The 27,742-nt window shown below is 41.7% G+C and overlaps 1 protein-coding gene across 2 annotated transcripts; it reads left to right on the forward strand.

The window, feature by feature from the left end:
- Positions 1-1,502: 1,502 nt before the first annotated feature.
- Positions 1,503-17,726, forward strand: SLITRK6 (SLIT and NTRK like family member 6). 2 transcript variants are annotated; one of them, XM_020790396.3, is made up of 2 exons: positions 1,503-2,155; positions 12,129-17,726. In XM_020790396.3, the coding sequence occupies exon 2, from the start codon at positions 12,145-12,147 to the stop codon at positions 14,665-14,667; it is 2,523 nt and encodes an 840-aa protein (XP_020646055.3). In that variant the 5' UTR covers positions 1,503-2,155; positions 12,129-12,144; the 3' UTR covers positions 14,668-17,726. The 2 variants fall into 2 exon arrangements, with proteins under 2 accessions (XP_020646055.3, XP_078247514.1); XM_078391388.1 differs by having other exon boundaries at positions 1,504-2,638.
- The last annotated feature ends 10,016 nt before the right edge of the window (positions 17,727-27,742 follow it).

Genomic DNA, 27,742 nt, shown 5'->3' on the forward strand with positions numbered 1-27,742 from the left:
TTTTAAACACTCACACATAAATGGGACAGAATGGCCCTGAACATGAGAGAAGAGGGAAATCTATGGAAATGAAAAGACCTGACTCAGTTTCCCAGTTACTGCCCAAGTGAAGCCTTTTACTCTGATTCTGCAAATGCCAATGCTGCTCCTGAGAACATACTGTTGTGCCATGCTTGAGGCTCCTCCCTCCACCAAAGTGACCCTTCTTTCTGGAGGAGTTGATGATACTGATGTGAGGAAGTGTTGAAGTCTGGAGGACCACCTCTGTCTGATACAGGCTGCCATCCATTTGGTGTCATGGGAACTCACTGGGTTTTTTTCTTGTGTATATTTTATTAATTCAGTTCCTAGTACACACTACTCCTTCGGGAGCCTTGTTGCATAATCTTGTTATGTACATATATCATATCTATCTAGGGTTCTGATAGGCTTCTACTACAACCTGCATTCTTCTATGAGAAATAATACCTAGTGAGTACCACTTCTAGACATGGCATCATTGCACAAGCTCACCATTTGGAGACGAAACTGCTAGGAAAAATTAAAAAGCTTGTTACGGCTTAGCATTTTTTTAAAAAAGAAATAGACAAGACATTATTGTGACAGAATTTTGCTTTAGCTGCATGCTTCAGAGCAAGTAGATTATGCTAACAACTGGAAAGCAGTCAATTAGAAATCAAGCTGATACTCTCTCTAGTATAAGGCACTGAGGGATTTCTGGAGAATACGCTGACTAACTTCAGAGGCTGATAGCCTAAAGCCCAGCATTGCTTCTGTCCAAAATAAAAAGCCATGAGGCACATAAACACAGATCTTTCCACTCTAGACAGACAATCTAAATTCATGCAGCATATAAGATCATCACTTGGCACACAGCACACTGTAGCAAATTCCTTTTTTTCCTGACAATCAATCAATCAGTCAGTCAGTAGTATAAGTATATTCCCCACCCTTTGGAACTAATTCCCTGTTAGAAGGAAATATCAATCCATCAACAGCTGATGGATCGATTCTTTCTATTGATAAGAAATTGATTCCAGGGGATGGGAAATTAAAATATTGAAAGAGTACCCAAAAGAAAACAAACAAACAGGCTGAGAATTCACAGATTTTGATTTTGGACTTTTGTGACAACTTTGGAACAAGATTAAATCAGGGTATATATAAAGCCTTGCAGACATCCTCTTTCTTTCTTTCTTTCCTTGCTCCTTTCTCCATGGCCCTATTTTCCCTTTTGTGTCACGGGGAGTTCATATTATTATTTTGTTTTAACTTTCCGGCCCTTCAGGTGGGTTTCCTTTTGAAGTTGGAAGGGTGGGTAAGGAGGAGAACGAAGAGGTGAGACAATTTGCGGAAGGCTGGAGGAGGAGCTGAGCTTTCCTAAGGTGGAGCCGCGTCTTGGATGAAATGAGACTGGCAGATGAAAGCTCCGTGATGGGGAAGGGCTTAAAGGCTGAGTCAAAAGCCAAAAGTCTCTTTATTTACGCCTACCTCCCAGCCCCTGGCAATCTGACTAATAACAAACCGAGCTAACAAGAAAGACTAAGCGGGAGAGGGAGAGAGCGCATCGCAGCAGCCTGGATCGTTAAAAATAGGAAGGGAAAAAAAAGGAAAAAGCAAAAGAGAGAGAGAGAGAGAGAGAGAATTACGGGTTTGTGTGTGTTTTTTTTTTAATGCAAGACCGGGAGCGATCCTTTCCAGTCCTAGTCAGCGTCTGGCGTGTTTACTGCACGCCGAAGCTTGCAAATGGTTAACGTACAAGCCAGCCTCGCTTGTGAAGTCTGCTGTGAATTTTAATTGAGGCGAAGGGATCCCTGTTCACAGGATGGTACTAGTGGACTCCCTGCCTCGCTCTGGTTCCCCCGCCCTGCCAGATTTGTTGCTTTAAAAAAAAAAGAAAGAAAGAAATCGCTCCCCGCCTCAGTCAAATGGTTTGCACTGCCTGCCTTTGATCCTGGATTTTAACTTCAAGGAACTGCGGCTTTACGCACCCGAGTTTTCCGCAAAGTGAGATTTAACCCACAGGAAGGAGAGGGGGAAAATATAACCAAGAAAAGTGTCCGTTTGAGGGGAATAACCAGGCTCCGGATTTCCTTTAGAAGAGCTCCTCTGTGTGCATCGCCGATCTTGTCAGTGGGTGTAGCTGCTGTTACAGGTAAGGAGACTTGCGCCCAGGCGCAGAACTTAAGGCTAGCCAGAACGCTGCGCTTTTTCCCCTTCTCTCTCTCTCTCTCTTTTTCTTTTATCACCTTCGGTACCGATGCTACGTTTTCTCACTCATCGAAGGGAGAGATTGTTTGCTTTCCATTTACCGACAGACGCCTCAGGTATCGCAACGCTCCTGGTGGTGGTGGGTTCCTCTCCCCCCCCCCACATGGCAGGTTTGTTGGAAGAAATGAGGTGGCAGGAAAGCAGAGTTTGGGGAGAGTGCCGTTTGGACTATAAAAAGACTTTTTAAAAGCCCCGATCGATGCCTCCTGTGAAATATTATCGTACCACTCCGATTGCCTGCAGAATCTGACAAATAAGCAGAGAGCCTGTTAGTTATTCACGCGATCGGTTCTCCTAACCTGAGGCTTTGGACTTCATCCGTATCCGGTTTCTAAGAATGGTAGAACGCTAATTAAAACAAGACAAGGTATTTGATTTTTTTTTCTTTTTCTTTTTTTTGGGTTTGGAGCCGATGGATGTATTGGTTTCAGATGTATGGAGACTTTGCCTTAGGAACATGGGAGGCAGGATTCCTGAAAGTACACAGTTGGTGCGAAAGCTAACCCAGCAGGACAAACTCTGATGTTCACTAGATTGTTGTGACCTGTCTGTTTCCCCATCCCATTGCCTTCCCCGCTCAGAATGGAACCAAAGAGAGGGGGTAATTTTCAGAAATATTTGTGGGATGAAAAATAATGCTTCAGCTAAGAATGCACAGGCATGGTTATGAGGGAGACAGGACTATGACGAAAGTTATAATTTCGAAAGTGACACCTGGAATGTTTTCAGGTTCACCATTTTTTCTAATACAAGGTTGGCTCTGCCTTGAAGAATCCATCGAATTATGTTTGGTAGGGTAGAAGTTGGGGAGAACATAGCATGTTCTCCCCAACAGGCTTCTTTTTGGAAATGGTTGTCTTATTAAGGGCTCTTGGGGGTGGGGAAGAGAGAGAAATGAACAAATAGAAAGACTAACTCTATAGGACAGTGCCCTGTGGTTTTCCTACACTAGATAGAAGCTGAAGCATCTTTCTGCATAGAGGGAGGGATAGAGTATCTGAGGAATTGAGTCTGGCTTACTGCGGTGTAGTCAATGTGGAGTATGACAGTGGTTAAAATGAGAATGTTTGCCAGCTGCTCTCACTTACCCTAAACCTTAAAACTTTCATGCTTGAGAAAAGACAGCGGGAGGCATTCGGAAATAAATATGCAAAGTGTCGTGCGATGTAACACACCATTTAAATTAATGCAAGTTGATTTACATCTCTGGATTTTGCTAAAGCACTTGTAACCAGTCTATTCTGAATGCTCTGTTTGCTTAACTAGGAGAGCAGTTAGGAGAAAATAAAAGTGAAATAATGATCCAGTTACATTTACACAGACAAATGTTTACCAGAGGCTTGGAGAGGAGGCAAGACAAAGTCTTGGGGATTAAAAGTTAATGCTTTCTCCTTTAATGGCTGATATTAAGGGAAGTTCTTTGGGTCTGCATGTTGTGTCTTGCCCACCAGTTCTGCAAGGGAGCTAAGAAAATGTCAAGCATAGCCATGTGTTCTTGAGTTTAGGGATTGCATCAAGGCAAGCAGCTCACTTGCTTCATCCTGCAAGACACACATGCGTGTTTTTTCAAACTCCGGTGTCAATCTTACTTCAAAAAGATCTGTAAGCTAGCACACATATATCTAAGTCAGTTGCAACTGCAATGCAATATATACATTTTATCAGTTTGGACTAAGCTTTGCTTGACTCAGTGGTACTTGCTTCTGAGTAGACATATCTGAGATTGCACCATGAGAGTTATTGTCAGCTTTGGAACCAGTCTGGTTTATGGTCATGTTGTTTGGGTGAATGCCTGTGTACAAAGCTGACCATCACAATCAATAACCATCTAAACTTGAATAAAGGTCAGAGGTACTACCTGCAGATTAATGGCCTGATCATGAACAGTACCCCCCCCCCCCGGAAGTATGCAGTAAATTAACAATATGATATAAGAAAAGCCATGCTAGATCAGAAAGGTTTCTCTTGTCCAGCACACTGTCTTCCACACTGACCAGGGAGATCCTTGTGGGAAGGTCACAGTCCAAGGGTTGAGGGCACTCATTCTCTCCCATTGCTGCTTCTCAAGTTTCCTTATACTTGTATATTGCAAGCTCTCTTCAGTGTGCTGAATGACATGAATAATCTAAAGAAGTGCACAGCTATAAAGGGTGACACATTGCTAGCAGGCAGGGCCCAGATGCTAGACCCATGAGTATTAATTAACTAGCTAATTAGTTAACATTTAGATATCAGGTTTCATCCAATGAGCTTGAGCCAGCAAACATGGCTGCCCTCTTGCCTATGTCATTCGCAGAACAATCATGAGAGAGAGAAAGTGAGTTTGAGACTGGACCAAAGGCATCCAATTGTATGGCTGAGTTCTAGGGCTCAGTGTGGACTTGAAGCACTCACATCTCAGACTGACACTCTAACCACTTTACCACACTGTGCATGGCATCATGCAAAGGACATTTTCTTATGGAAAGAGATGGAAAACTGCCACACAAATAACCGTTCCAGATGCTTGCATGTTGAACTATTTCTCCAAGCCAGACTGGGTGTCTTCAATTAAAACTGTCTCACAATGGAGTGTGTCTTCCTTTATATCAGTTGTATTGCTTCAGAGAGACCAGGGCTGTAGATTCACTAAATTCTGAATAAACATGCATAGGTCTGTACACCACCTTAACTGTTGCTACTTACTGCTGCTAATAAATAGCCCACACCACAAAAAGATTTCTATTGCATGTGTTTTCAATCTTTTTTCCCCCAAAAGAGATTCTTCCTTTGAAAATATGGTATAATTTACTTTGTTGCAAATTGGAAACAGATTATGACCTTATGTCAAACAGAGGGTGACACTGAAACATCTCACAGTACAGTAAACCCTTCCAGATAAGGAACAATTTTTTTTAGGGACAACTTTAATCTTGTCTAAAGAACTATGCTAGTGAATTGCCTACATTTAAAAGTGTCAATCAGGCCAAACATATTGCTCACCCATCAATATTTTTCCACTTAAACTTCTTTGCAGTATTGATCCCAAGAATGTCAAAAGTAAATTTTTGTTTCTTCAAATGGGGTTTACATGCAAGTAAGCAGGTACAGGACTGCAGCTTTACAATAAAGCATATTTGAGATTGTGTAGAGAATTATCTATCCACCAACCCGCCCATCACTATATATTTATCTCTGAATATGATTAATATTGTTGATGGAAGAGCCTAAAAGATATCCATTTGTTTACTGATTCTCCATCCTTGCTATCCTTGCTTTCTTATAAATGTTACTATCTTGTGCATTTCTAGAATTTTAAAAATTATTGGCAGACAAAAAAAAAAAAGCTGTGGTGAAGTAAAATAAGGAAGACAATGCAACAAAATATTGCAGCAGACTGTTTATGTGTTTATGTTTCCTTAACCTGAGGCATAGCAGGGGGATATTAAGTAATATTAGTGTCCGAAGGCCAAAAAATGTGCTGTAACCTGATTGTTACTACACTTGCACAAAAAAAAAAAAAAAACCCTGTGTATTTTCATTTTTTTTTTTAACAGTGAAAACTACAACCAATCTGCATAATGTGGGAAGGAAGGATATCATTCTGCCATATAGCTAAATTCAAGATTTGTTCTAGGAGGAAGTCTGGATGAACAATGTCAGTAGACTGACATTTGCTGCAACTGGAAAGGCCTGAGAGGTTTTGGAGGTGGAAACCAGAGTGATTTCAGTTCCACCTCTGAGACCTGTAGTATTTACTGTGAAAGACTTGCACCCTTTCTCAGCACTGCATGCACATCTCAACCCACAGCAGAAACAGAATAGTTTGTTTGTTTGTTTGTTTACTTACTTATTTACTTACTTACTTATTTATTTATTTTTATACCCCGCCTATCTAGTCATTGTGACCACTCTAGGCGGCTTACAACGTAAAATACATAACAAATATAAAAAAAATTATTACACAATTAAAGAAATCTGCAAGATGGAGAGCATACAAAATAAATCAAATAGAGAGGAGAGGGAAGATAATCAGGAATTAACTGGGGGGGAGGGAAGGCCTGCCTAAACATCCATGTTTCTAATTGATTTTTAAAAGTACCCAGCAAGGGAGCCGCGCAAATCTCCAGAGGCAGATTGTTTCAGAGGTGAGGAGCCACTGCCGAGAAGGCCCGGTTTCTTGTTTTTTCCTTCCGGGCCTCCCTCGGCATCAGGCTCCTCAGCCTCACCTCCTGACTCGCACTAGTGACATGGGTAGAACTAGGTGGGAGTAAGCATTCTGCCAAGTATCGAGGCCCTAAACCATTTAGGGCTTTATACGTAAGCGTCAAGACTTTAAAGTCGACACAGAACCGAATGGGCAGTCAATGCAGCGCGGCCAAAATAGGAGAAATATGGTGGTATTTTCTTGCTCCGCTAAGGAGTCTGGCTGCCGCATTCTGCACCACTTGGAGTTTCCGTGTCAACTTCAAAGGTAGCCCCACGTAAAGCGCATTACAGTGGTCTAATCTCGAGATTACGAGCGCATGAACCAAGGTAGTGAGCACCCCCACATCGAGATAGGGTCACAGCCGGGCTATCCGCCAAAGGTGGAAAAAGGTGATGCAGGCCACCAACGCCACCTGAGTCTCCATGGTGAGCACCGGGTCCAGATGGATCCCCAGGCTGTGAACCCCACTCTTTGTGGCAAGGGTCACCCCCCCAATGAGAGGGAGTTGGGCACCCAACCTCAGAACCTCCGTCTTGTTCGGGTTCAGCCTCAGCCCTTTTTCCTGCATCCATTGTAGTACAGCCCCCAGGCAGCGCTGGAGGGACAGAACGGCATCACCTGCAGTTGGTGGAAAGGAGATGTAGAGCTGTGTGTCATCAGCATACTGATGATATGATGCCCCACACCCCCTGATGACCCCGCCCAGCAGTCTCATATAGATGTTGAATAGCATTGGGGAGGTAATCGACTCCTGTGGAACCCCACAATTGAGATTGCATGGGGTCAACACTCTCCCCAAGCTGTACTCTCTGGGGGTGGTCCCCCAAGAAGGAACAGAGCCAGGTGAGTGCCAGGCCACCAATTCCCAACTTAGAGAGCCTCCCCAGGAGGACACCATGGTCGACAGTATCAAAGGCTGCCGAGATGTCGAAAAGGACCAACAGAGATATTTTACCCCTGTCAGTCTCCCTCAACAGGTCATCGTACAGGGCGACCAATGCCGTCTCCGTACCATGGTGCAGCCTGAAGCCCAACTGAAACAGATCCAGCGCATCTGTTTCATCCAAAAGAGCTTGAAGCTGGTCAGTCACCACCCTCTCTACCACTTTACTGATGAAAGAAACATTGGCGACGGGCCTGTAATTGCCAATTTCATCTGCCGCCAAGTTCGGTTTCTTTCTTATGGACCTAATGGAAAGACCTCAAGGAAAGACCCATTAATTATCGCTGTGGCCCATTTTCTTGTTGTAGTCCTGGCTGCTTTGATTAGCCAGGCCGGGCAAGGGTCAAGGGAGGAGGTGGTGGCATGACAGCGATCAAGCACTTTGTCCACAGTATCCAGCATCACGGGCTGAAAGTGATCCAAGATCACCGGGCAAGACGGAGCTCTGGACATCTCTGCTCAACTCACTTTAAAAAAGGAGAGAGCTCCCGGCGGATGGCCTCCACTTTAGATTTTAAAAATGCTGCAAATTGGTTGGGTGAAAACTAGGGGGAGGCCCATCACTCAGACCAATTCCGGATAGGTCGCGTACTATACGGAATAACTCCGCCTGCTGGTTGGATGCTTCACTTATCAGGTTAGCGAAGTATGCACGAGCAGCAGCCTTTACCTTAGCCAGGTAGAGGTTAGTCGCGACCCTGACAGCGATCCAATTAAGTTCTTTGCAAGCTCATTGTACACTCCCTCATCCCTACATCATAGAAAAAGAGAGCTGTATGTCAAGATTCAGTTTCAGCACAACCACCACCACCACAATATGTGACAAGGGTGTAATACCTGTCGGGAGCACCGCAGGTTGATACATACTGCTTAAAGCTGACATGTGGAGTTAGTATGAATCACATTGCGGGATTGTTGTATACACCATTCCAGCAGCAGCCATCCTTTCCAACACACAGTCCAGGATTATGAGCACAGTTGCTTGGGATTTGGCATTCGTAGGGCCATTTTCAAATGGGCTGTTTAAAATGTTCTAATTCAAGAAATGAAAGGGAAAGGAAGGATTTTTGCTTGCTTGCTTGCTTGTTTTGGAGGACAGTGTCCCACTACTGTAAATCTTGGATTTGTGCATTGATTTCTATGCAAAGCTCTCATTTCTGTCTCCAACAACATTTGAAATAGCATTTCATTGTAAACCAGGAAATGATTTATACAGACAAGAAGGTGTCTTCCCCCTCCCTTCCTCTCACTTCTGCTGCTGCTTTCTCTTATAGGAGGAAAAGAGATTAAAATGGATCAAATAACAATAGAGGAAGAGACAGAGAGATAACAATTCACCTCCCAGTCTACTCCTTAATCCCCTCTATGTTCCTTGCTTTATTTCTTAGGTATTCTGGCTTATTGGCCAGAGGATCAGTGTCCTATTGAAGCCTTTTGGGTATCGGTGGCCATAGCCTCCACCATACCAGTCAGCTGATCTCACTCGCCTTCCTCCAAGTTTTGGTGTCCAACAGACTGGATGTTCTGTAGCTGCTGAGAAATCTTGACTGCATTGTTTTGAGTTTGCACGGTACTTCCAGATACTTTTTGTAGTTTTACAAATCCTAGGGCTTTCCCAAACCTGACAGAATCACATTCTTGTAAATGATGCAGGAATAAGGACTGATACCTACTCATAAACTTTGCAGGAGGGTTGAATGGTTGTTGTAGGAGATTGAGGGTGCACCTTACTTGAGAGGGGGGAGGGAATCAAATTTAATTCCTCAGAACATGCCTCTGAGTAGTCACATGTAAAGATTGCACAAAGAGTGCCAGCTGCATGGCAGAAGTGGTACTTTCTTCACTTTTATGTGGCTTGCTTCATATATTTAGTGTATGAGCCAGGATTTTCAGGCTACAGAGCTCTTTGTAGTAGAATCCTTCCAGAAACAATAAGCAGTAAAATAGAAAAACACACACATTGTAATTGTATATTCAACATCCATTTTGAGAACAAGATGGAACTTCTGTGGCATTCCACAGTGTCAGCTGGGCATTTAGGACATATAAGTAGCCAAGACTCCCAATTCGCTCATGGTTTGTGCTCTTTCTGAAATGACTTGGAATTGATCCCCTTCTCACACAGGGACTGTGACTTTTAGAAGCTGCTACAATGTTTGCATAACAAGGAATAGGGTTGTGGGCTTCTCCCATAAGATACTGGTCTTCTGACATAACTGGTGCATGGGGGAACAATCCCAGTGCCATCAAGCTGGTGCCCAAAGGGACCCTCAAAAGAGTGCTGTCCTCTGAAGATGCCGGCCACAGAGACTGGCAAAACGTTAGGAAGATCAACCTTCAGAACACCGCCAAAGAGCCCGAAAAACCCAGAACAACCATTAGATCCCGGCCGTGAAAGCCTTCGCAAATACATTGGACCCTCAAAAGTTTGACAGGAGCTGAGTGGAGCCATTGTGCTGTTCTCTTATTGGGCTGCTTTGTAAATGAGCACTGCAAACGCAATTAAATTTGCAAAGCTCTGAAACTGTAAATCAAATAATAGTAAGAACAACAATAAGATAAAATCAGCCCAAATTGAATTCCAGAAAAGTGTTGGGAGGGGGAGCCCAAGAGTTTTCTCCACAGACAAGGTGACAGAAGTTACCCATAGAAAACAAGGTGCCACGTGCCTGTCCAGTTCAGAGATATCAGGCTGCAAAGTTTTCCTCATTTACAAGGTTCCAAGGCTCAAAGAGGGAAAGTCCCTTGACTTATAAAAATCGATGCAACTTGGGCCGTGAAATAAAAGAGAAGGACAGGTTCAAATGCTGTCTATCTCTCCTTCCTGCATGCATATATCAACATTAACTAAATAAAGATGATGAGGGCCCTAGGAACAGAAGCTCATCTCAATTCTGTTTCATTCTTTTTTTTTTCTCTACAGAAACTTTACAAACAGTCCCTTCTTAAGGCTTTTCCCACTCACTAGACTGAATCAAATTAATTCATACGGATCACACAATAATTAATTTTTGTTTATGTGCTTGCATGCTGCCTTTCTCTCCATATGAGATTCAAAAAAAAACATAAAAAATGCAATGAATAATAAATAAAACATTTTCAAAAATCAAACTAATAAGAAACTTGTTAACACATTGTTAAAATATAATGGACTACTACCTGTCATGCTACCTGCCATGCGATAAAGTATTCACATTGAAATGTGAAATGTCTGCTTCTAAAGGAATGTTTTTGCCTGCTGGAAAAGGGTAGCAAAGAGGAAAACAAATTAACTTCCTGAGGAAGGGCATTTCATAGTCTGGGAGCAGCCACTGAAAAACTTCCTCTTGCATCGTTTACAGATGTACCTGTAAAGATGCTGGAACTGAAAGAATGGCCTCTTCTGCTGATCTTGGCATTCATGGGGACATTCATGGGGACTGATAGCCTGGACCCAAGCCATACAGTACTCATTCTCAATAGGGGAGGGCACATGGCCCCTTGGGGGGCCCTGGCACATTTGAAGGGGGCCACAGACTGGAAACAATTCTTCACACACCACCTCATAAGGTTCACTATGTGACTTCTACAATCCTGATTCAGCCTATCTTTCGTTCATATTGTGTTTATAGCTGAGGCCAAAAAGAGGTTGAGAATGGCTGCTGTACAAGGCTTTATAGGTCAAAAACACTTTGGATCATACCTGAAAACGAGCCAGAAGCCAGTATAGCTGTTGTAACAGGGGAGTTACATGCTCCTTGTATCCAGCTCTGTTTAGGCTGGCTGGCTGGCTGGCTGCAGCATTTTGTACCAATTAGATGCACTTACAATAGTTTATCATTGTAAAACTCCACTGAGCGATCACAGGAAGGGGTGTGGAAGTGAGAAAGGAATCATACAAATCTGTACCAGACTGACTTCTTTACAGAAAATGTATTTTCTCTTCTATGACCAGACTCCTATCGGTGTTCATATATGGTGTAACTTTCAGTGGCTAAATGATGAGATTATGAGGTGTGGTTCAGCCATGTATATGGTCGCATGCCTGATTGTGCAATTGAGATGTGACCCAGTAATCTGTCAATTAGCTGCATATGACTGCAGCAAGCTACACAACTTTTAATATGAACATCACTAGAATTCTAGCCTTTTCTTTCTCTGTGTCCTGATTTCTCCCTATATAACTTTGCTACTGGACAACTACTGTCCTAAGTTACATTATTTATTCATATGGACCTTTGAATTTTATTTTGAACCTTTGGATGTAATTTGGAACAACATTCATCTTTTCCCCTTTTATCCAAATTTCCAAATTTGTCTTGGCACCAAATACATGCAGAGCACAGCATTTCTGTGGTCTGTCTATGCTGCAGGTTCTCAGGACAGTAAGTCTGTTTTTTGAAGTTTTTGTTATAAATAATGGAAAAAGCAACACATGGATGTTCCACAGAATAGCAACAGCTCATTTCTTAAATCTGAATGGCCATACCCACTCGGAAGCAAGGGGATTTCTTATGTTGGGGTCAGTGTTGAATCAACTGTAACTGCATTTCTGGTAAATATATGGGGGGATGGGACTGAAGCACCCTGTAGCTCATCAAATGACCATTTTACCTGGGGAATTATTGTTTTATTTTCTCTTTTTCTTCCTACAATGGCTGTTTTGCATATTGATCCATACAGTTCTTCCCTTCCAAATCTGATGAGATAATCTTAAAATCTGTTTCTGATTATTATATTTTACAGACGCTGTTGGAAGACCATGAAGCTCTGGATAATTACATTAAGTTTGATGGGGGTTGCTTGTGATGTATTCCAGTATGAACCAGCTTTCCCTTCATCCATTGGATCTTGTGAGGCATTGTGCTATTGTGAAGAAAAGGATGGCATCTTTCTTATATACTGTGAAGGCAGAGGCATTGAGGAGTTATCTCAAGTACAGGTTCCACCATCTCGGCCTTTCCATCTTAGTCTTCTAAACAACAGTTTGACTCTATTACATGAGAATGATTTCTCCAGATTTGTCAATGCTCTCACCCTACACCTAGGATTTAACTACATTGAAGACATTGAACCAGGTGCGTTTAATGGTCTAAGTCTCCTTAAGCAACTTCATATTAACCACAATTCTTTAGAAATGCTTAAAGAGGACACGTTTCATGGGCTGGAAAGTCTGGAATTCCTTCAAGCAGACAATAATTTCATCACAATAATTGAACCAAGTGCCTTCAGCAAGCTCAACAAGCTTAAGGTGCTCATTTTAAATGACAATGCCATCGAGTTTCTTCCTCCTAATGTATTCCGCTTTGTGCCATTAACTCATTTGGATCTTCGTGGGAACCAGCTGCAGACTCTGCCTTACGTTGGTTTTTTAGAACATATTGGCAGAATTCTAGACCTTCAGTTGGAAGATAATAAATGGGTCTGTAACTGTGACCTGCTGGAGTTAAAGAGCTGGCTAGAAAATATGCCTCCCCAGTCTATAACAGGTGACATTGTGTGCCACAGCCCTCCCATTTTGAAAGACAGCATTTTAAGTAGATTAAAAAAGGAATCACTCTGCCCAACAAACCCTACAAATGATCTTGATGCCCCATCAGGATCATTGCCCTTGGTGGTTACTACATCAGTCAGCGATAATCACTACTCCACCAAGGTAATACCTATTTTTAAAGCTCCTACCAAGGAATCCAGTTTAGTACTTCACGTAACAAAACCAGCTACCCTGCTTCCTGGAATATATTGTCCGATCCCATGCCAGTGCACGAGCCATATTCTTTCAGGGATTTTAATGCAATGCCAGGAACAAAACATTGAGAGCCTCTCAGATTTAGGACCCCCTCCTCCAAATCCTAAAAAGCTTATTCTAGCTGGAAATATAATTCAGACTTTACTCAAATCAGACCTTGTAGACTATGGTAGTCTGGAAATGCTTCACTTGGGAAACAATCGTATTGAAATTTTAGAAGAAGGATCCTTTATAAATCTCACCAGACTGCAGAAATTATATCTGAATGGCAATCATCTCACCCAGCTAAGCCGGAATTTGTTCTTAGGTTTGCAGCATCTTGAATATCTGTATCTTGAATATAATGCCATCAAAGAGATTTTACCAGGAGCATTTAACCCAATGCCTAAACTTAAGGTCCTGTATTTAAATAATAACCTTCTTCAGACTTTGCCACCTCATATTTTTGCTGGAGTTCCTCTAGCCAGGCTAAATCTGAAAACAAACCAGTTTGCACATTTGTCTGTAGGGAATATCTTGGATGATCTGGATCTATTAGTACAAATTGAGCTGGAGGACAATCCTTGGGATTGCACTTGTGACTCAATTGGCCTGCAGCAATGGATACAAAAGCTGAGCAGAAATACAATGATGGGTGAAATTTTCTGTTCATCTCCAAGGCATTTAGCTAAAAAAGAACTGAAATCTCTGAACAGGGACATGTTATGTCCAGGTTTGATCAACAGCCCAGCCCTTCCAACTCATGCTAGCTTCATTATTGTCACAACATCATCAACCACCACCAATACAGCAGACACCATTCTACGATCTCTCACTGATGCCGTCCCACTTTCTGTTTTGATCCTGGGCCTTTTGGTTATGTTTATAACTATCATTTTTTGTGCAGCCGGTATCGTTGTCCTTGTTCTGCACCGACGGAGAAGATACAAAAAGAAGCAGGTGGATGAGCAGATGCGGGACAGCAGCCCGGTGCAACTTCAGTACAGTATGTATGGTCACAAAACAACACACCACACCACTGAGCACCCATCCACAACCTTGTATGAACAGCGCATGATCGGTCCCATGGTTCAAGTTTACCGAAGCCCATCTTTCAGCCCCAAATTTGCAGACCGTCAAGAAGACCGGAATGACAAGGGCACAAATGATTCCAGACACCTTCGCCGAAGCCTGTTGGAAAAGGAACACTCGTCCCCTTTGACAGGGTCAAAGGTCAAATACAAAGCTGCAGACCAGTCAGCTGAATTTCTGTCTTTCCAGGACGCAAGCTCTTTGTACAGGAATATTCTTGAGAAAGAAAGAGAACTCCAGCAACTAGGGATAACTGAGTATCTGCGGAAAAACATTGCTCAGTTACACCCAGATATGGAAGTACATTATCCAGGAGCTCATGAAGAACTCAAGCTTATGGAGACACTCATGTACTCCAGGCCAAGAAAGGTTTTACTAGAACAGACTAAAAATGAGTATTTTGAGCTCAAGGCCAACTTGCATGCAGAACCTGATTACCTGGAGGTGTTGGAACAGCAGACATAGAGTAAATAAATAGCTATAATGAAAATAAATTGAAAAACCTTTTGGAGGGACCGAATCAGAAACTACAAGTACTATCTTAGGTGGAAACTTTGTAAATAAAAGTGCCTTATAATGTGTCATCAATCAGACGTTTTAAGCACAGCAGTAATCTGAGTGGAAAGAAACTCTCAGGGATAACTGTGTGAAGCCATGGGAAAGTTTGCAGGCAATATGTCTCTCTCTCTCACACACATTCTCCCCCCCCCCAAGTAAATTATGAGATTTGTGTGACTGGATTTTGGGAGGACATTCAATTTTCTTTGCCATATTTCTCCAGTCTTGCATGACAATCCCTCATTTGTTTGCTGAAAACAAGGTTAAAATATTTTTCATTGCAATTCCCCCCTTCTATTGGCATTATTTACCCTTTATTTTCTTAAAAAGCACCTGTATACTTAGTTACACAACAGGATGGTGTATATTGGTTAGGGATTAGTCCACATGTATGAACACTGTCTTCAAATTGCACATAACGTTGCCATGTAATGATGCAAGAGAAATTAAATGTTTTTTAAAAAGATATTTGAATGGTATGCATCCAAGGTCTGCCAATATTTAAACATCTTGTATTTAGAATGATATTTATCAGAAAAGTTGTTAGAAGTTGCGGCTGGTGGACAAAAGCTGTGTACATGTTTCATCCAGGAATGTTAAAGGCATAAAAGCAAAACTTTTGCTACTTTCCCTCCTGGCAATTTGAGTCACATTTTGGACAATCATCAGTATAATGCTGCTATCGTCTTCTGTGCACCACTGGTTTGACACTTACCCCTGGGAAATTTCAAAAACTACTGAGAATTTATTGTAAATATATGAGCAAATCAATGAGCTGGAGTTTTTGTATTTATATGATTGGCTCTTACTATGATTGTGCACATTCCAAAGAAAACATCAGTATGCTGTAGCCAGTGCACTTCACTTAGAAACTAGAATTCAAATAACCACCAATAAGTTATTTGTGCATTTATATAAATCTGGACAGCTTGGGTGGGGCTGGAGCCTAATTTTCAAGCCCATCATGGGCCATGCCAGATCTGGAAATGGACCAAAAATATTGCAAAGAAACCAAACTAGCATGTCTGCACGGCAAAGTGTTGTTCACATAATTATGTTGTAAACTGCTTAGAGAGTGCTTTAGCACTGCGGAGTGGCAGACAATCGGAACATCAACTTCTCATTTTGATATTGTGATTTAGGGGTGGGTTTGGAGGGAACTACCTGTCCTTTCTAATGAAAAACTACCATGCTTGGGAACCCCAAGCAGCAGAACATCCCTTTTAATCTTTTTTTCCTTCTGCTTGTTGGGTATGGAGGGGCTTTGGTAAGATTTGGAGAGCCGCAGAAGGCCTTTGTGGGGCCTAGGCCACCCGTTGCCTTCCACTGATATATTTGCACCTTGTCAGCCACAACTACCCAACATTCCTCAGATTAAATATCTGGTAGAGTTTAAGTGTAATGTCAAGTATGTAAAAATGTACAGTTAGCATGTTGGCTTAAACTGAGTTGCTGGAATCTGTGGCCACAACAGTAATTCACCAAGCATCTGTGCTCTGGGGACATACCAGACTGACATGACAGCAATGTGCGTATAATTGCTGGTGACTAATAATGGAATCCTGTTCTTGTTTATCCACAAGTAAGCATCACTGGCCAAAATCCTGCTAGTTACATCTGCTGGTATAACAGCATTCCTGTAAATCTTGTTGGCAGATTGTGGCAAGTGGAGAAGTCAAGGTGGGCATTTGCTATCACATGCGTAGTTGGAGGAAGTGGCTATGCTTACTTCTTGCAGTGATTTCCCAATTAGATGTACACTGATTGTGTTATGCTGATATGAAAACTCAGCAGTATTTTGGCCACTGATTTCTGTGGCTAAGCATATGTAAGATTACAGTCTTAAGTATTTAATGCTGTTTTGGTTTTCATACACAGTTTCCTGCTGAAAATGGGACTGAGGTATGCTTTAGTCATAAACATCCTTCCTTGATAGCAATTTCCATGGCATGGTTTTTCACATTGCACTATATCAGACCCAGATTAACTCTTAAGTGAACAACAAATTTCGACTCTTTGAGAGCAGACCTGTGTTTTCAGATAGGGATGGATGACAAGACTGTTGGATTTGTTTTTTTTTTTTAACATAGGGCTTCACAGAATTGTTTACAAATTTATTAGAAAGAAATTGACATCTAATATAACAAGTGTGGAAGAACACGCAACTAACCTACACCCAACTAGAGAGAAGATCTTAAAATTAAAACTTAAAATTGATATTCAGGCTTTGAATCATGGTCTTCACTGCCTTTGAGGTACTACATTCCTTTGTGAGACAATATGCCTCGTCTCTCAGAACTACATGTTAGACAGGGAGGCCATGTTTGTCTTTATATTTGGAATAACTCTATCAGTTGAATTTGGCCAGTTCTGATGACTGTGGATTTTATTTGCCCTCTTGCCCCAATAAAAACTTCCCAGTATTCACCACTTTCTACACAAACTGGGAGGGAGATATTTTCTTTTATTTTTTAAACCTCTCACATGTACAAAAAGGCAAAATGGAAAGATTTACCCAACCTGGTTTCAGACACATACCTGCTCCATCCATAATTTGCTTTTTTTTGATGAGAAAGACTCACAGGACTGAGGTGATCTCAATTATGACAATGTAATTTTTCTACAAAGCCTGGTTATGTTTATCCAAGTTATTTATTCTGCACCGTCTGTATCTTTTCAAGTTCACAATTAGGGTTATTATTCTTGGGTGCGTTTTAAGCAAATCAAAGAACTTCTCATTATAAATAAAAAGATGACAATGAAGGGTGCATTTCTTTTCCCCCTTTTTGTTTGTTTGTAAGTCTTTCTTTTTGAAAAGCTCTCATTTCAAATGAAACAGACATTGGCAAGACCTGCAGACACAAGTTCAGATCTGTTCAGAAATCAAATGGGAGGCTTTTGTCCATTGCCATGCATACAGAAGCATCTTGTTTTGGGTGCAAGAAGGCACTTTAATGCCCATGTACGACTGACACAGTGCCAAATTGTTGATCTGACCTGCATTTCCCCTCGGGTTTAAGGCAGGCCTTTGTAGACCATCAAGACTTGTCTTAAACAGCTGTAACTCTTTCAAGCTGAACTGGTTCAACAGTACATGTGTTACTGTGTATGTTGTATATGCATGCACACACACACCTTAAGCCTACAAAAACCTCAGCCAACCCAGTTTTTATCAAATAATAAAACATCTCAATGAAATTTCCACAGGGTTGCGTACAAAATAATGTAGCTTCTTCATGGTATTGAAGTTCTGAAAGAAACAGTGTCTGTGGAAATAAAGAAAGGGAAATGTTTGCATTGAATACTTCATTATTATTGTCAGTTGATTCAACATTGCAGTTCTGTCTACAAAAATGAGACAGTAGCCTTGTGTCAGGACTGCTGTGTGACTGAACTAACTACTATCTTAATATTGCATTAGATCTTTGTGTTTATTGTTGAAGCAATAGTATCAAGAACAAATGTGGAAAGGACCAATTTATGTGGTGCAAGTTTGGAATGCATACTATATTTACCAAAGCTGTGCTACTGAAACAGCACCTCAAGGGAACAGTTCTATAGATCTCAGGTTCTGTAGATCTCATAGGATATTGACATTTTGGGCAGCTTAGAAAAGTTGTTTTTTTTCCCCAAAGCAACAGCAGCAGAATACGTTGGCCACCATGACCACTGTGGGATTCTGAGAGTTGTAGCCTAAAGAATTGTCCCTTCAAGTTCTTATCATGCTATGTTCAAAATAGGGTCACCCAGTGGCTACCAGGATCTATCAAACAGAACCACAGACCACCATGAATGACACGTACTTGTAATATTTTCAGCAGATAAGTGAACCAGGGATTTTATTCCTCTAAATGGATATGAATATGGGAGGTAAGTGAAACACATAAATTGATATACTTCTGATTAAATATAAAATATGGGCACATGATGCTTTTATATTGTGTTGATACAGTACATATACAGACATGATCCATTTTTTTTTCTAAAAAATGGAACAGAGTCACCCCAAAGACAATTCCAAAGTAAATACATTGTTTCAGCTTTGTGGTGGGGAAGGGAGATATTTGGAGGGCAATGAAAGGTCACACAAGCTGTCAAAAAACAGGTTCTCTTTGAATAATAATAATAATAAAACAGACTTGCTTTAAAGAAAACAATAGAGTTACAGTTCTCCAGAAAGAGACAATTAGCTATTTATCTCCAGGACATTAGCATACAAATGTGTAAAACATATTCCAAGTGTTTCTGCATTAGAAAAGGACAGAGCAGTTGTGTTTCTGTACCCCTGGGTGCTTTCAGTAAACATTTCTGAAATCAGGTTCTTGACACTAGCCTTCAAAGGAGAAATCAACTGCAGGTCTGGGGCAATCTCAATTTATAACCCTGTCACTCAGGACAAAATTAGCTGGCTATCAGGAAGAGAATTTTTTAACTCCTTCATGTTCAAACAGGCATTCATGCTGGCAAAGGAATTCTGTGTCTAACTGTAAACAATTTTAAAAAGATATTTAAACAAGAATAGGGAAAAATCGTCAGAAGCTCACTCATTTAAGATGTACAATTACTGTTTTTTGCTTTGCTTTTACTCTATGCTAGTTGGGCTTTGGTGTTTACATCTTGTCATTATTTCAGTCATTCTATCCATCTTGTCAGTATACAATTCTGAAAATTAAAGGGGAAAAAAACGCTAAGACTTTATGTGCCATTAAGTCACTTCTGATATGTGGTGAATATATGACCTCCAGAATGTCCTATCATTAACAGCTCTGCTCACATCTTGCAAACCAACAGCATCTCATAAGAGATTGTTCTCTTGCTCTACTGCACTCCCCCAAACAATATTGTCTTTTCCTGTAAGTGCTGTTCATGTCTTGCAAACTAATTACTGTAGCTACCTTTATTGAGATAATCTGCCTCATCATAGAACTTCCTTTCTTCCTACTGCCTGCTTCCCCCACTTTTCCCAGTGACATCATCTTTTGTGATCAGTTCTCTGTTTTCACTATATGTGCGTGGTAGGATATGCTCTGTTGACTCAGTTTTGCTCTAGTGAGAGTTCAGGCCTGACATGATTGAGCACTCACTTTTCTCTTTTCTGTCTGTCTGAGGTATCAGTCAGGCCCTCCTCTAACACCCCATTTCAGATGAGTTGGTTTTTGTCCCTGTTTCTTTTCTGTTCTTTTTACTGTCTTTCTTGCACATAGTATGGATGATTTTGACTTTGGTTTCCAGTGACAATCTTTGTCAACTCCCTGTTAAAGAAAAAAAAAATCAAAAGGTAAGGAAACAACTTCTGGGGAAAAAATATATATTAAAGTTTTGTTCTGATACAATGTTTCTTCATTAGCTTGCCTAACTCAAGGAAAGGGATTGGAAACTGAAACATCACTTTCTAATCTGCATTCTTTGGAGCAGGCATGGCAACATTTGTTTACCTGAGAAGTTAAGGGGTGTCTGTGTTTCTCTGTTCCATGGGTTGGACTCATTCATGTCTTTGCTTTACCATTTCATTAAGTCCAAAAGCAGCCCTTCAAATTATTTTAGCACCGAGGGACTACAGCCATATCCCAGTTGTTCTTGCTTCTGTCCTCTCCCAGCAACCCCAGTAAAAATCAGGTGTCCATCTTCTTGGCTCCTCTATCACTAGGTAAATCTATATGATAGATGTTTCTGTTGAAATTTGTGTCTAGTATATGTATACTTATGTAAACCTCCATTTTAAAAAGCCAGGAAAAAAATTCTTCAGTTCTTTACTAGCATTCAAACTTGTTGAAAATTGATTTGTTTTTGATTGAGAAGTAGCAAACTGATGAAAAAAGGAGTCAGTTTTCTGAGATTTTCCCTTCCTTGGTGTCATGTTATAAATCAGTGGTCCCCAACCTTGGGCCTTCAGATGTTCTTGGACTACAACTCCCAGAAGCCTTCACCACCACCTCTGCTGGCCAGGATTTCTGGGAGTTGAAGTCCAAGAACATCTGGAGGCCCAAGGTTGAGGACCACTGTTATAAATGATAGAGGGCACAAGAGGGTATCCTGTAGACCATCTTGACTGCTGCCATTTATGTTGTTAACATCCAGGCTGCCCTCTGCTACATAAAGCTTGGCATCCTTTTTCCTGCTGGCACTGTGGGCAGGTTATTGTGCAGTAATATGGGGTCATTTCTTGGCATTTACAATTTTTTGATTTTTATTGCTATTTCCTGAGAGGATGCAAAAATAAATATATGTACACAGACACAACTTTTTAAAATATAAGATTGATCCAGCCTATGTTTAGGACCTTAAGGATGCTTCTATGTTGATAGAGGAGAAAGGAAGAAAGAGAAGAAAGAGAAGAAAGAGAGGAGCAATGAGGGAGTGGGGAGATAAACCACTAAGAACTATGGATGGAAGAAGAAAATGAAGGTGGAGAAAAAGGAAACAGAAAGAGAGAGAAGGAGGAAAAAGAGAAATAAATCAGAGAAAGGAGGAACTATTCAAAACAATTCTTTTTCAGTTGACAGTGCATTGGTGCAAAAATTACTTGCACTACAGTCTTGTGTGGGCCTATTCTGAAAGAAGCTCCAAGTAATAATAAATACTTAGAAAACATGTAAAAAGCAGCCAAGTGGTTAATGGATGAAAAATGGAATCAGGTTCTGGGATTTTCCTTTGCTTGGTATCTAGTTGTGTCAACCAGCTCTGATACTGCACAGCCAGAGCTTAACAATCTGATATTATACAGTACTCACTTCTTAGTCACACATAGAGGGAGAGAAATAATGCCAGATGTGGTTCCATCTTTCTCTTTTGCATAGCAGCCGAGGAGAAGGGTCAGGACACAGGCACACACTGGCTAAGAGGAAGTGACATAAGTGCCCTCCATTGGCTCAGTGATTAGGGCAAAGTATCTGAAGGCACCAGGATAATCATGCCCCCCCCAGCAAGATGCGGGGGGGAGTGATTCCATTCAGTTGTGTCTGGCAAAAACATTGATTTCCAGCTTCAGGTCAACCTTAGGACTCAGACCCACATTGCTAAGACTTCCACACAGGCATTGTACTAGTGGAACAGCTCTGGTTGCAGAATGGTCTTCCAACAGATCTGTTGTGTTTCAGTAGCATATTTGCTATCCGATAATCTATCTCATGTTCCTTTCAAGGAATTGTTTCTGTGCTACACCGTTGTAGGACTGACTGGCAATTGTGTGGTCAGATTCTGAGGGATACTGCATAGAATTGTTTCTCCATTATTTAAAAAAAGATTATTCTTCAGAAAAAATATGTGTGTATGATCTGGCTGAACGTTGGAGCCGGGTGTCTTTTACTGTATTTGTGATAATGCTGAAAAGAAAAGACATTGGGGTAGACATTTGTAAATAAGAAAAAATGAAGTAATGTCTGGGTCCAGTCATATTAGATCAATATTCTCCTATTTCTGTCCAAAGGGAAGTAGAATATATCCAGCCACATACTTTAATACACAAATTATGTATCTGTGTATATCTGAGATGACAGACAAAACATATATTTTGTTTTAGGGAATGAGTTATATCCTAGCGAATCATTTTGAATAAAAATTAAAGCTGAGAGCATACAGCAACTTGAATATGAACTTATCCAATTTCACCAGTCCACCTCTCTATGCACAGAAACTAGTTTTCAAGCTGCAGCCCGTGAAACTTAAACAAAAATGACACAGGTATGTGTGTGTATTTTGAATATGAAGGCTGGTCATGTTAATCCTTCAGGCAGCAGGAAGATTAAAAGGAGTAATGTGAGTTCACCAACTGACAGCCCACAGACTGAAAGTCAAAATAATTTTTCTGGCACCTGGCAGCCCAATTAAATGTCAGTTAAGATGTAGTTAGAAAAACGTATTGCTTAACATTTCATTCCTGCCTAATGTATGAATAAGTAATAATTTAAGAAATAGTGATGATTCATACTTTCTTTCACTATTTACATATTAAACTTTTTTAAAAGGCTTCCACTCAATAAAGTCAAAAATTGGAAGTTAGTGCCTAAAGACTGATACCTTAACAGGTATGTCCCACAATCAACAATGATGGAGTGCAAAGTTTGCTAATTGTGCTTGCCTGGATTTTATCCTCCATGAACCCACATCCAGATAGGGATGGTAGAGTACCTGAGACCAACAAAGGTGCTACCACTTTTTCCTCAGTTATTGTAACTGGGTCAAATTCACAGCTCCGTGTGTGCAATGGGAATGACATAATCAGCAGTGGCAAATTGCCACTGATTAAAAGTGACATTTGGTGATTTTGGAGTGCACATGACTTCATTACATTGGATGCAAATTGCAAAAATCCTAATACTGTGAAAGTAAGCCTTTATTCAGTGACAATTTGTCACTGATGATGACATCATTCTCATTCTGCAGACAGAACTGTGCAATAGGATTTTAGCCACTGTCGGGTCCACTGCACGTGTCGCCATTGCGGACCTCCTTTGCCTTCCCCCTCCAGAAGCGGTGCAAGACGCGAGAAGCGTGTGGTCACTTGGGGGTGGTGGGGAGCACCATAAAGCATGCTTCCCCACATGTTCAGCCTCTTTCTGAGGCTTTTGTCCCCTGCAGCAGCTGTCTTGTATGCTGCGGGAATTGTCGTCTGCAACACAGAGCAGGAGGAGAGGACGATGTTGGGGGTGCATTGGCACTCCTCAAGGTTTGGCTTAGATTAGGATTATCTAGGATCCCCAGCCTGGCCCCTTATTGTAAAAAAATAGATGAATAATATTAAATTTAAAATAATAATTATAATAAAATAGAAAAATAAGAAATAAGAAATAATAATATTAATGATATATTATTTAAATTAATTATAATTTATTTGCATTAATTATACCCATTGGATTTTAAGAAAGGGGATTTGGTTGGCCTTCTGGGGCTCCTGGGACTTTTGTCCCCTAGCTGGGGGCAATAGCCCAGAGGTCTTGTAGGCGGACCTACCTCCCCAATAGGTTGATAAGGGAATTTTATTTTATTTTTTTAAAAAAAGTAGCATTCAAGGGGATAGATTGATAAGGTGGCTTTCTTTGAAGGGGAAAGGAGTGACTGGAGTGGTGATTGGACAATTGATATTTAAGATATAAATTATATATAATTAGTAGGTACAAATATTTTGTGTGGCATTTATCATTTATTATCTTGCTAGGCTGCTGTGCCTGTTGTATAGAGCCTAGTGAATAAAGGGCATTTACCTCAGCTTGGTGGCATCAATTGTAGTGATCTGGGTATTGTGTGTGATTTGAGAGGAACATGCCTCCCAAGAAAGGACAGGGTGTGAGCAAAGGAAAACAGCCTGCAAGATGCAGGACACTCAGGACTTCCCCTCCAGCATTGTCATCATCTTTGGATGAGGAGGAATGGCCAGTCTGGGAGGAGCTTTGTTCCAAGATAGCTGCTCTGGAGAAGCAAAAGGCGGAGCATGAGGAAAGAGGAACCAGGAAGACCAGCCGAGGCAATCGGCAAGGGAGTCTAAAGCACATAAAAGGGCAAAACTCAAGGGCTTAGCTGATGACCTTTTGTCCCATCTTGCATCATTAGAAAATGATAGGCAAAGTGTATCTGGATCAGCAGTGACCACAGAGGATTGGCATTCTGGAGAACTAGAAGGTACAACCGATGAGGGACGTGCGGTTCTATTGCGTAAATCCACTGGGAAGAAAGAAGCCCCGAAATGCGATGCAGTGGCTGAGACCAGATCTGATGGGGAGTTGCCTTCCACAAGCATGGATGCGGCTGGGAATCATGTTCTGGCTGAGCTTGCCATTGCAAGCTAGTGGGGCACTATGAGTTTGGCCTTTGGGGGTTGGACCACAGTGGACAAGTCAGGCTGGGGTCGTCTTGCATTGGGATACAATTAGGCACAGGTACTCAGGGGGGTATAATTGCTCAATATAAGTGCCCAATGGGGCTAGACACTTATCAAGGACCAATTCCTGGTACTTGGTGGCCTCCTTACCAGGTGCCATCTTTTGCCAACCAATCAGGGCAAGCCGTTGTAGTTGTAGTTTGGCCTTACCCTTCAGTCCCAGACACAGGTTATAATTCTGTTCCCCTTAAGGCTTTGCCTTTTGGGTACTAATCCCTCCCAATGGGTGATCACTTCACGCCAGCTAGGTAGGAAAAAATCTGAAGGGATATTTATGTAGACGTCTTTGAATTATTCAACAGAAATGTGGATGCTAAAGAAACCAAGAAGGAGGATGAAATAGAGAAGGAAAGGTGTAGGCGCAAGAAACCCGATCATTCTTGGGCCAATTGACTGCCAGGGTTTTAGCTCTATTTCAGAGTCATAGTTAAGGCACAACCATGGTGGGCTTCATCGCTGTTATAGTATTTAAACCTGATTTATAGGGCATATAAGGATTTTCTGGGTCACTCTTGGTTGGCCTATGATAAAAATTTCCATATGAGAGCTGCTATTCATGCCAACATGCAATGGGATGAACCACACCTTGGGGCTTTGGTGCAAACCATGATGCCAGCCCACCCGGTGCAGGGTGAACAGTTTGATAGCAGTCATCTTATTAGGAAGGCAGGACAAGCAAATGTTCCCCATGCGGTAGCGGGCAGGTGGTTCAACCCTGTCTGCTCTGCTGGGAGTTTAATGCATGAGGGTCTTGCTCCAGAAAGCCTTGCCACTATAGGCATGAATGTTCTACCTGTGGAGGATCTAATCCCAGTTCAGGATGCTTTAAGGGCAAGAACTCCAAAGAGGGAGGCAAGGACCAGAATTTTGGAACGAAGCTTGAGGGAGCCTCAGGTGTGGAAAAAGGGGCCCTGCCCCATTAGGTTAGATATGTTGGCCTGTTTGCTGCCAGGATACCCAAGGAGGGAAGATGCAGCATATTTGTTTGATGGTTTTCAGTTGGGTTTTTGTATTCCAGTTATGGGTGAACGTAAGGCAATGTTTGCCAAGAACTTGAAGTCAGTAATAGGAATTGAGGTGATTGTTAGGGGAAAAAATAGATAAGGAAGTTAGAGAGGGTAGAGTATTAGGCCCCTTCCTCAATCCGCCTGTGCCAAATCTCTGGGTGTCCCCTTTAGGAATAGTTCCTAAGAAGGCACCTGGGAAATTTATCCTGTCCAGAAGGTGATTCTTTGAATGATAGTATCCTGCAAAAGCTCTGCACAGTACGCTACACATCCTTTGATGAGGTAATATGTATGATATGTGCCTGCAGTGTAGGTGCAGAACTGGCCAAGTACGATGTGAAATTGGCACTTTGTATTTTGCCAGTGTACCCAGAGGACTTTGAGTGTTAGGATTTTCATTTGTTAATAGGTTAGGTTCGGTTATTGGACGCACGGAGATCCATTTGGACTGACCGTGGCTTTACAGGGTTGTTGGTATTCCACTTGTCAGATGATGAGTTGGAGGTCTTTTTGATTGACCTGCAAAGGGGCCTGCGTGCCGAAATATTCGGCTTGATGGGGGTACTGGGGCATAGTTAGTTTAGCCCATTCTGTGGTGGGTAGTGCGGAAGGAAATTGAATTGGTGAGTGCCCAGGGAGTTCAATGTAAGGGTTAGCACATCCAACCTCTAGGCACTGCGGATCGTGAGGTTACAGTGCTGGGAGGAAAGACCTGCTGGGGCCCTCCCTGGGCTATGGGCCAACAAAGAGAGGTGGCTTATAGGCCCGGGGGGGGGGGGCTTCAAATTATGCAGGCCGTGGTCATGCTGTCTGGAGTGTGACAATGGGGCATGGGACTCACCTGTATAGGGTTGTGAGACCTTTGGTACCAAAACTGACTCTGCACTACCGTAGGCTGCTGCATTTCATGTTACGATATGTTTCAATAAAGTGTGACCCTAGTTTTACCCATCACCTGCATCTCGCCTCGTTATTCCGGGGTGGGAGGGCAATGTATATTTGCCCTTCTTTATGATCCATCTGAAAATACAACAAAGCAATGTAAAGTTTATTCAAGGCACTTGCAGCTCCTCTGAAAAGGCAAGAGAAGACAGAGACCTCTTGTCAAGGAAAATTGGTGATGAATACCCCAGGCTGTTCATTCCAGGAGTCAGTCAGATTGAGTGTATGCCAGCAAGATGGCACTTCCCAGATCCTATTGAATTCAAAGGTATATAGAAAGATGAAAGTTAAAGACAAAAGGTAGAAGGAATATTACCACAAAAACAGAAGAAGAACAGGAGCTTGACTCAGTGTGTGGAGTGCTAATGAGGTTCTTATTCTGCAAGCAGATCTGGATATCAGAGTCTTCAATTTGCTGTCCATCTATATTTTCCTACCATTTCTTCAATCTTTTTACCACATATACACACCTTTAAGGAAGAAAATAGGCATGCCATGCCTTCTGATAAGGTAGCTATTTGCCATTGTTAAATGAAAAGTCACAAAGAATATGTACCTAATTATAGGTTTGTGCCTTGTTTTTGGACAAATAAACAAAAATAAACTTGATCAGGGTACTTGTATGATTCTGGGGTATATGTGGGTTAAAGCAAGGAGCTGCCGTTCACTGCTATGTCAGAGAAAGACCACAATGAATCCATCATAGTTCAGTTAGCATTTGTAGGGTCAACAATTTTAACTGAAGAAATGGGAAATCAAAAGTTACGCAAAAGTATGAATGGCAGCACCAAAGGGGAAGCCAAGCAGAGTCACCCTATATAGCTCAAGATCTCCCTTTGACACTCCAGCCACTGAGGTGGAGTGAGAACCTTTGCAGCTGCTTCACTAACAATTTCACATGCTACAGGATGAGGAGAAAAACTCATGTTGTTGTTGAGTGTTCTTACACCCTTGAATGTTCTCCCTCTGCCCCCTTTGTTATCTGACTCAGTTTAGTTAACTAAGCCTAGTGACTGAGGAGAAACTTTTTGTTCTTGCTAAGTCATTAAGTCATGTCTGATTGTTCATGACCCCATGGACCAGAGCATGCCAGGCCCTCCTGTCTTCTGCTGCCTCCCGGAGTTGTGTTAAATTCATTTTGGTTGCTTCGATGACACTG

Source organism: Pogona vitticeps, chromosome 3, assembly GCF_051106095.1.
Source record: "Pogona vitticeps strain Pit_001003342236 chromosome 3, PviZW2.1, whole genome shotgun sequence".
In the NCBI taxonomy this organism is placed as follows: domain Eukaryota; kingdom Metazoa; phylum Chordata; class Lepidosauria; order Squamata; family Agamidae; genus Pogona; species Pogona vitticeps.